At 43.5% G+C, this 10,682-nt stretch overlaps 1 protein-coding gene across 5 annotated transcripts in view; it reads right to left on the bottom strand.

The window, feature by feature from the left end:
* Nucleotides 1-10,682, bottom strand: part of PNISR (PNN interacting serine and arginine rich protein) — an 873,711-nt gene that overhangs the window by 503,916 nt on the left and 359,113 nt on the right. For all 5 annotated transcript variants that reach the window (XM_044065876.1, XM_044065856.1, XM_044065842.1 and 2 more), the window contains exons 5-6: nucleotides 2,218-2,371; nucleotides 906-1,037 (exon numbers count right to left, since the gene is read on the bottom strand). In XM_044065876.1, coding sequence (XP_043921811.1) covers nucleotides 906-1,037; nucleotides 2,218-2,371 — 286 coding nt within the window. The remainder of the gene's footprint in view (nucleotides 1-905; nucleotides 1,038-2,217; nucleotides 2,372-10,682) is intronic.

Genomic DNA, 10,682 nt, shown 5'->3' on the forward strand with positions numbered 1-10,682 from the left:
ACAGTCCTATACCAATACAATTAATATTTTCAAATGTGTCACTAGGTAATACCTCTTACACCTCAAGGAAATTCGGACAAAAACAGCCCCACTAAATAGTCTCTATTCTGATGCAACAAATTTTAATTATCTGCTTCTCTTAGAGAACTCTTCTTATAACAAAGACACCTCCAACTGTTAAAAATAAACCTTTATCACCTAAAGGATGGCAAAGTTGCATTTTCTACTTTGAATGAGTGCAGTGGTTTCATAATAAATGTGGCTTAAAGTCCACAAAACATATATATGTAAAACATATGAATTATGGGACATGTACATTTACCATCCACTACTCAATCTCCTATGTGAAGCAGAAGCCTAGACGTTTCTACATTCGCCTGTTATTTTTCCTCAGTTTAATCCAATTTCATTACCAAAGAAAAGTTTTGTCTTTCGGCTTTTTCCCAGTAAGGGGTCGCCACAGCGGAACGCCGGTCCGCTAACGATTGGCAGTAGATTTTTTTTTTTTAGTAATACTTCAAAATCAAATGTAATACTTCAAAACTTCAGCAACAGGAAGTGGAGACATTACACAACTTTCCTCTGATGCCATTTCATTTATTTAAAGCCTTCCAAAACACAAAATATGACTGCAATAACATAAATTTACTACTCTTAATTCATTTATGCAACAGAAGAAATAATCCTTGTAAATGGCTCAACCTCCTAAAAAGCTAGACAAGTTGTCATTTAGAAGCTGGCTGTAAAAATCTCAAGCACATTTCTCTTTTAAGCTTGCTCTGAGTAAAGCAACATTCCCTCCAGAAGTAGTGTAACCTTTCTCAACAGGGATGAAGCCAACATTTCTTTGAGACTTTACCAGCTGGGAAATGTCTACTTTAGAATCTTATGAAAACTCTGCTTACCAATTTCCACTGGTGCTGGAATAGAAAGTTTCTCTTCAACCGGTCTAGTAAGGCCAGGAATGCTGGAATTCTGGTTGTTCTGGATGATGGTATGAGCAGCAACTTTCCTATCCTTTGTCCCTCGCTCTCGGCCTATGACAGAAAAAGAACATAGGTAATCTTTTTAACTTACAAAAAAGTAAGACCTTCTCCTTAGGAACAGAGTGAGTAGTCCTCGAACAGCCAGATTCATTTCTGACTTGTATGGAAGACATTCCTCTCAAATTGCATCTTGACAAGTACCTTTCAGAGTGGACAAGAGGTTTCTCATACAGAATCATTCTGTTCATCTTAATTTATAATACATCTCCCTCCCTGGCCCCACCCAACTTTTTCCTGTTGTACAAGGAAAAAGAATTCACCGAAGGGGCATCCTGAAGTCACTACCTGAGGAGGACTTCCAAAGACAGGCTTCTAACAAACAGACAGTTGCAGTCTTTCTTTGAGGAACCTGTTACTGAGAACACAGGATGGAAAGTAAAACCTGAAAAGAATGAACAAAGCTAAAGACTTTTCCAATATCTTTACCTCCCTTTCCTGGGAACAATTTCTTAAAACAGGTGTCAGTAATAAGCCTGGTATCGGTCCTGCATGTGTTTTTACAGTTCACTGTCACTTCATTCGTCTGGGCTTCCTGCTTTCAGAATCAAAAACCCATACAAACGTTAAACATATGAGTGATGTTTTAACTGTAGAACATGCATCCAGTTTTGGAAAGTTGCTTCCCAGGGTCATGGCTTCTTTTAACTGAAAGTAAAAGAGCAATTTAGACCACAACTTACAGGGTAGGCCTAGTACCAAACATCAGAGTATCCATTAGAAGTGACCTATGTGTCTTCCCTATGACCAATATCAAGAAAAAATCAAACGAAACTTATCTTTCTGGCATTCAAATCACAAAATATAGAGCACCTGAAGCATCAAACTAAGGCAACGTGAAAAAAGGCAACACTTTTTTTTATTGCAGAAACAAAAGAAACAACTGCCCACCAAAGTTGCAGTGACAAATAAAATGGAGTGCCTTAGAGTTCTGTGTTATTTGTACTCTTAGGCCTTCCAAATCTCTACCTCGAAGCTAGAGTAGCTGTAGACACATTTTCAGCGATGAAGAAAATAAGAAATTAAGAAACACTTAAGGTAAGGTAAAGCACCATCTCTCTCCCACATTTTCTTTTAAATAATTTAAAGATTATTACATATTTTCAGAGATGTTTTAATAAACAAGCGTATATAGAATTTGAAAGTACTTGTGCTAGGAATCCCAAGTACTTACCAATTGGAGTTGGTTCTGGCTTAATAGATGATGGCAATGGAGAGGAACGCTGCCTATCTCGAAATGGTCTATCTCTGCGATTCTGAGGAGGTGCTGGTTGCCAGTACGGAGGATGAGCATCATCAACAGAATGAGGGCCAAAAGCAGCTCCATGCTGAAAAATTATTAATAGCAAAACATTACAACAAAAATGTAAAGCTGAAAAAGCAATGCAAATGTGTGTGTGTGTGTGTGTGTGTGTGTGTGTGTATATACACACATATATATATATATATATATATATATATATATATATATATATATATATATATATATATATATATATATACACATATATATATATATATATATATATATATATATATATATATCTATACACATATATATGTTAGTAGTCAACATATTTTAATGTCTGCAGGCAAGTTTCTCATATCATAAAAAATTACAAAGCTAATGGCTCTCGGGCCTTTACATGCCTAGACAAGTTAACCTTGTTTCCACGATCAGCACCTTATGCCCCTGTCCAAGAGGGGAACAGGTGAAACAAACCAACTACTGCTTAATGTTCTTGTACAGTATTACACACACATTAGACAAACTCATGATTGCTTAATAACCTAAAATACATTAAACAAATTATAGAATAGTGCAACAAGCATGAAGGCATTTCACGTCACCATTTTACCCAATCAGTAAAATGAAAAGCTGCAAAAATAGTACAGTTGTGTACATAAATGCAGATGTTCGAGTGTATTCACTGTTGCAGTCATCACAGTTGGGTTATCCCTGCCAAAGTAGTCCTCAGTCGGCCCGAATACCAGAGGCTTAGTATTTATGCATTGGTTGCAGTCGCTCCAGGACTGACATCAGGTCGTCAGCATTATAAATTAAGGCAGCCGACACCATTACATCAGTTTTTCTTGCCCTGTCAGGAGCCCCCAAGAGGAAGCTAGGTTATGGTGGAACACAACCAGTAGAAAGTAAATACCAAAACATCCTTGTAAGGAGAGGGGGGGGGGGACGACAAGGGGGATGGAGGGAGGGAAACCAGGACTGAAACAGTGAATACACTCTAACATCTACATTTATGGCAAGTGTACACAACTGTACTATGTTCTTCGTGTTTCACTGTTGCAGTCATCACATTTGGGTTGATACCCAAAGCTGAACAGGGTGGAGGCAGTCAAGAAGACTGGGGACTGGCCAGGATGCCCTGCAAGACTGCTGTGGCAAAGCCTGCCCTGGATTTGGAGAAGATAGGCAGGTGGTAATGCTTGGTGAAGGTATGAACAGATGTCCATGTTGTAAGCCTCGAGGACGTTCCTGGTGGGGGCCCCTCTGAAGAAAGCTGGAGAGGTGGCGGTTGCTCTAATAGAATGTGTCCTGACCCCCTTGGGGGGAGGTTTCCCGTGCTGCTTGTAGCAGAAATGGATGCAGTGTGCTATCCATTTGGAAATGGCTTGTTTGGATATGGCCTGCCCTCTGTTCCTGTAGCAAAGCTAACAATTGATTAGTCTTCCTAAATGATTTAGTCCTGCCTAGGTAGAATCTGATTTGTCTGCGCACATCTAGAGAGTGCAGAATCCTCCCTTGTTTTGTGGGTTAGGGAAAAAGGTGGGCAAATGAATGGATTGTTTGAGAGCCACACTGGACACCACTTTTGGCATAACATAAATGTAGATGTACAAGTGTATTCACTGTTGCAGCCATCACATTTGGTTATCTGCCTACAGGTAGCCCTCAGTTGGCCTGAATACCAGAGTCTTGGGATTTCTGCGTCGGATGCTGTCACCTCTTCCATGACATCAGGTCGTCGGGGGTATAAAACAGACAACAGTCACCATTACATCAGCTTTTCTTGCCCAAGATGTCAGGAGCCCCCAAAATAGGAAGCAATTACATGGTGTGGAACACCTCTAGTAAAAAAGTAAATACCACAGCCATAAAATATGGCCATAAAGAGTAAAGGTAGAAAAGCATGGGGAATTCAGGGGGCTGGAGGGAGGGTAACCAGGACTATAACAGTGAATACACTAACATCTACATTTATGGCAAGTGTACACAACTGCACTATGTTCTTTGTGTTTCACTGTTATAGTCATCACATTTGGATAGATTCCCAAAGCTGAGGAAGGGTGGAGACCGTCAAGAAGTATTAGGGCTGGCTAGCAGGCCTTGTAAGACTGCTGTGGCAAATCCAGCTCTGGTTTAGAAAAGACAGGTAAGTGGTAATCCTTGGTGAAGGTGTGTACAGAACTCCAGGTTGCAGCTCCCAGGATGTCCCTGGTAGGGACTCCACTGAGAAATGCTGTAGAAGTTGAGGTAGCCCTAGTGGAATTTTGATCCCCTGTGGGATAGGTTTTCCATGGTGTTTGTAGCAGAAATGGATGCAGTGTGCTATCCATTTGGAAATGGTTTGCTTTCTGCCCCTGCAGCAAAGTTGACTAGCAGCTGGTCAATTTTTCTGAAAGGCTTAGTCCTGTCAAGGTAGAACCTGAGATGTGTGCAAGTTCAAGGAATGCAGGATCCTTTCCCCTTTATTCTGAGGATTAGGAAAAAATGTTGATAAATGGATGTATTGGTTTAAAGGCACACTGGATACAACCTTGGGCATAAATGATGGGTTAGTCCTGCGGGAAGCCCTGTCTGCATGGAAGATAACGAAGGGTTCCACAGTCAGTGTCTGTAACTCAGACACTCTTCTTGCTGAAGTGATGGCCAGAAGTAACGCTGTTTTCCAAGAGAGGAATTTTAACTCTGCTGTAGCAGCAGGTTCAAAAGGGGGAAGTGTGAGCTTCTCTAGTACAAACAGAAGATCTCAGGTAGGAGTGGGAGCTCTCCTCGGGGGTCTTAAATTGTTAGCTCCTCTCAGGAACTGTTTTATTAGAGGGTGAGAGAAGAAGGGTGGCTGTATGATGAGCTGAGATGGCAGAGGCATGAATCTTAATTGATGAGAAGAATAGGACTTTGTGGAGTAACTCTGCTAGATAATCTAGGATAAGAGGTAAGGTGGGCATGGCTGTGTCCTTAACTTGAGACTGGCTCCAAGAACAGTATCTTTTCCACTTTTCTGAATAGGAGTTCCTAGTACTAGGCCTCCTGGCCTCAAGGATGGCATCCAGCACCTGTTTGCTAAGGGTTGCTGGTGATGTACTTAGGGAATAAGCCAGACTGCAAGGTTCAGGGCTTGCAGCGGAGGATGCAAAATCTGTGCCTCCTGCTGGGATAGCAGAGAGGGAGTCTGAAGTAGGTGCCAGGGTGGCACTGCTGTCAGACTGCGTAGGTGTGGGTACCCGTGCTGGCGTGGTCAGTCTGGAGCAATAAGGATTGTCCTTGGCATGTCCCGTTTGATCTGGAGTAGTACTTTTGAGAGGACGGACTGAGAGGGAAAGGCATAGCATGAGAGGTTTTCCCATGTAAAAGGATAGGGCATCCCACTCTCCATGCTCGGCTGTGGGGAGATCTGGTGCAAAATTTGCTCAACTGATGGTTTTGGGGAGAAGCAAAGAGGTCCAACTCTGGTGTCCCCCACCTGTAGATTAAAAGTTTGAATGAGTTGAGATCCAGTTTACACTCGTGTGGGTCCAGTAGATTTCTGCTTAAGTCAGCCGGTGAATTTTGTTTGCCTGGCAGGAATTGAGCTTGCAGGTGCACTTGATTGCTCAAGGCTATGTTCCACAGAGCCATGGCTAACCTGCAGAGTGGGTAGAAATGAGTCCGCCCCCCCCCCCTGCTTGTTTACGTACCACATAACTGTGGCGTTGTCTGTCTTTATCAAGAGTTGTCCTGAAAGGATAAGTTATTTGAAGGCTGTCCGTGCGTTCTGTACAGCTAACATTTCTTTCTGATTGATATGCAAGTGAATTTGTCTTCGGCTTCATTTGCCTTGAATGCATTTGCCTGCCATGTGAGCCTCCCATGCATAGTCTGCTTCTTCTGTTGTCAGGGTTTGGGCGGCGAGGGGTTGAGTGAAAGAGAGTCCCTTGTTGTGGTCGCAAGCCTCTGCCCACCAAAGGAACTCTGTCCTTAGGCAAGAAGTGACAGGAATCGGTTTCCAAGTCCAGAGAATGTTGACACCAGAGACTTTTTAAGTACCAATGAAGTTTCCGCATATGCAGTCTTGCACATGGAATTAGGAGAATGCATGAGGCCATGAACCCTGGGGCTTGCAGTATTTTTCTTGCAGATAGCTGGGTTTTGGTGGCCAGTAGTTTAAAGTAATTGGTCAAATGATCCTGCTTTTCTGGAGTGAGGAATGACACCTGGGAAGTTGTGTTCAAGCTTGGTCCCAGGAATACAATCTTTTGGCTGGGTACCAGATGTGATTTCTTTTTGTTTAAAGGTATACCCTAAAGAAGTTAGGAGTCCGAAAGAAATGTCAGTTGCTGAAGTAGCAATTCCTGACTGTCTGCCTGAATCAGGCAATCGTCCAAGTATGGGTAAAATTTGAATATTTCTCTGCCTGCAGTATGCAATGGCTGGAGCCAGGAACTTTGTGAATACCCTGGGCAAAGTAGATAAGCCAAAGGGAAGTGCCGAGAACTAATGGTGCATAGAGCCAGTCCTGAAACGCAGATATTTCCTGCAAGACTCCCTTATGGGGATGTGCAGATAAGCTTCTTTAAGTCTAGGGTGACTAGCCAGGAGTCCTTGGCTAGCACAGGAAGCAGCTGCTGGAGTGTGAGCATTTTGAATTTTGGTAACACCAGGGAGGTGTTGATAATTGACAGACCCAGGACAGGGTGCAAAGAGTTCTCTCTTCTGGGCACCAGGAACAGTCTGGTGTAGAAACCCTGGTCCCTTCGCTCTGCTGGAACCGGATGAATAGCCCTGATACTAAGGAGAGAAAGTACTTGCTTTTGGGCCTCTGCCCACTGGTTTGGAGGAAAGCCTGTCTGACAACCTGCTTGGGTTTGGCAGGAAGTGTAAGGAGAGTCTGTATTCCTGGGCTACAATGTTTAAGATCCAGCGGTCCTAGGTAATATACTCCCAGTTTTTTGCATGCAGGGCGAGATTTCCTCCTAGGGCTGCAAGTACTAGTACTTTATGGCATGGCTGGGAAGGATGAAAGGCAAGTCATTGTGAACTTTTTCCATATAGGGGTGGCTTACCACTCCCTGTTTTTGAGGTGGGAGCACTCCATTGTTTAGATCAGTGCATACCCTGAGACTGTAGTCTTTGTGGAGAGTTGCCCCTGGGTTTGGACTGAGAAGGTCTGGCAGGGACTGGAAAGGACCAGTTTTTAGAAGGCCAATGCCTACTGAATCTAGGTGGCTGTACCTGAAAGAAATCTAATAGTTTGCATACATTTAGCTTTTTCCTCCCTCTTTTAAAGAGCTTCTTCTGCTTTTGTGCCAAAAACAATTCATGGTTTAATGGAGCATCTATTAATTTTGCTCTGGCAAGATTTGTTCCTTCAGCCAAGCATGCCTTCTCAGAACAGACCCAGTGACAGCAGCCCTGCACGACACTTCTAAGGCATCAAAACCACACTGCAAAGTATGTTTACCAACTTGGTTTGCAGAATGCATTAACTCTTGTAAATCTTTATTTTCTGCACAATCAGGAATCAACATTTTTCTTTTGTTTAATTAGTTGCATAACATGCTGCTAAGGCACTTCAACATGTGAAACAGGCAATTTAAAGTCCTAACGGCAAGAGTTGCAGAGGTATATACATTCTTACCCCATCTGTCTAAAGCCCTGGAATCCCTGTCCGAAGGGGTAGGGTTTTTGGCTGTAGTAGCTGAATACCTTTAGGTCCCTGGGAAATGGTCTCTGGATCCGCAGTGGGATTTTTAGAGAGAAATTTGTGGGAGTCAGGTACTCTGTAATACCTGTCAGACTTTCTAGGAGCTGGTGGTTAAGTATAGTACAGTTGTGTACACTTAACATAAATGTAAATGTTTGAGTGTATTCACTGTTGCAGTCGTTACATTTGGGTAATCTGCTGGCAGGCTGCCCTCAGTCGGCCTGAATTCCAAAGTCTTGGGTCCTGCGTCAGTTGCTGTCTTCTCTTCCATGACGTCAGGGGTATAAAAAGTACAGTTTTGTACCTACCATAAATGTAGATGTTCGAGTGCTCATACAGCTGCAGTCATAACAGATGAGTAGAATCCCAAAGCTAAGTAAGGGTGATAGGCACTAAGTGGAACTAGGAGGGGCTAGGATGCCCTGCAGGACTGCTGCGGCAAAGCCCGCTCTAGATTTTGAGTATAGTGGGAGGTTATAGTGCTTGAAATAAGTGTGCACTGAACTCCAGGTGGCTGCTTCCAAAATGTCCTTGGTAGGGACCCCCCTGAGGAAGGCTGCAGAGGTAGCTGTGGCTCTGGTGGAGTGGGATCTGATGCATGCAGGCACAGTTTTTCCATGAAATGAGTAACAAAAGCGTATACAGTGGGCTATCCATTTTGAAATTGTCTGTTTGGAAATAGCCTTTCCCTGAGCACCTACAGCATAGGACACAAAGAGTTGCTCAGATTTCCTGAATGGCTTTGTTCTGTCAAAATAGTAACAAAGTTGTCTGTGAATGTCCAAGGAATGTAGTAGTCTTTCCCCTTTGTTTTGTGGATTAGAATAAAAGGTAGGTAAGTGGATAGTCTGATTCAAAGCTACACTGGATACTACCTTTGGCATAAAGGTAGGGTTGGTTCGTAAGGAAACTCTGTCCGGATGGAAAATGATGAATGGTTGCACAGCCATGAGGGCCTGTAGCTCCGAAACCCTGCGTGCTGAGGTGATAGCCAGAAGAAAGGCGGTTTTCCATGACAAGTACTATAACTCTGTTGAAGAAGCTGGCTCGAAGGGAGGAAGGGTCAGCTTTTCCAATACGAAGTTGAGGTCCCCCAAGCAGGGACTGGTGGTTTCCTTGGGGGTTTTATATTCTTTGCCCCTCTGAGGAACTGCCTTAAGAGAGGGTGAGAGAATAAAGGAGGATCTGTGTTGTATTGTGCAGAAATGGCTGAAGCGTGGATCTTGATGGAGGAGAAGGAAAGTCCATTGTTTAACATCTCAGCTAGGTACTGTAAAATCTGAGGTATATTTATTACCCAAGGATTCTGTCCCTTTTCTTGATTCCAGGCACAAAATCGTTTCCATTTGGCGGAGTAGGCCTTTCTAGTAGAGGGCCTTTCTGGCCTCCAAGATGACATCCTGCACCTCCTTGGAGAGGAGAAACTGTTGGGAAATCAAGGAATTCTCCATGCAGCTAGATTTAGAGTTTTGAGATTGCTGTGAAGGGTTTTGCAGTTGTGCTGGGACAACAGAAGAGGGACTAGAGGAAGGATCCATGGTGGGGAATGTGTCAGGCTCTTCAGGAGCGGATACCAGTGTTGTCTTGGCCAGTCTGGAGCAATGACAATCATTTTCGGCCTCTCTGCACTGGCTTTTAATAGAACTTTGGGCAGCAGAGGAAGAGACGGGAAGGCATAGACTGTCAATGTTGCCCAATTGAAGGAAAGTGCGTCCACTTTCCAGGCCTGTGGATGATAGGTCCATGAACAAAATTTTTTCAACTGGCAATTTCTGTGGGTAGCAAAGAGATCTATGGCTGGCTGTCCCCATGCCCGAGTTATCTTTGTGAAAACTTGAGGATGCAACTTCCATTCGTGTGGATCTGTTATATTTCTGCTTAGGTTGTCTGCCAGTGTGTTTTCCTTCCCTGGCAGGAACTGTGCCTGTAGTTGAATTTGAAATTCCAGTGCTGTGTTCGATAGGGTCATGGCTTGCCTGCACAGGGGGTATATGAATGAGTTCCCACCTGTTTGTTTATGTACCACATCACTGTGGTGTTGTCTGTCCTTATCAATAGCTGGCCTGGATGCAGTAGGTCTTTGAAGGTCATAATAGCCTTTTGCACGGCTAGCATTTCCTTTTGGTTAATGTGAAGGTGCTTCTCTTTTCGGGTCCATTTTCCCTGAATGCACTGATCTGTCATGTGTGCTCCCCAGGCGTAGTCTGAGGCGTCTGTTGTGATGATTTGAGTTGCTTGAGGTACACAGAAAGGAAGACCTGTTTCTCTTTGGCAAGCTTGAGTCCACCACAAAAATTCCTTTTAAAGGCATGGAATGAGTGGTATAATTGCTTCCAAGCTGTGGCTGTGTTGAGACCATAAGTTTTTCAGGTACCATTGAAGTTTCCTCATATGCAGCTTTGCACATGGGATTAGTAGGATGCAAGTTGCCATGAATCCCAGAGCCTGCAGGACTTTCCTTGCAGTTAGCCTGGTGTAAGTTGCCATTTTTCTGAAATACTGAGACAGTTGCCCTTGCTTGTCTGACGTGAGGTAGGCCATCTGAGTGGTTGTATCCAAGCTGGCACCCAGGAAACTTATTTGTTGAGAGGGTATTAGTTTTGATTTCTTTTTGTTGACTGTGAATCCCAGGAAGTTAAACAATTTTATTACAAACGCCAGGTGCTGCAGTAGTATGTCCTTGCTGTCCGCTTGGATCAGGCAGTCGTCCAGA

This window comes from Protopterus annectens, chromosome 1.part0, assembly GCF_019279795.1.
Source record: "Protopterus annectens isolate FY-2018-M chromosome 1.part0, PAN1.0, whole genome shotgun sequence".
Lineage (NCBI taxonomy): Eukaryota > Metazoa > Chordata > Ceratodontiformes > Protopteridae > Protopterus > Protopterus annectens.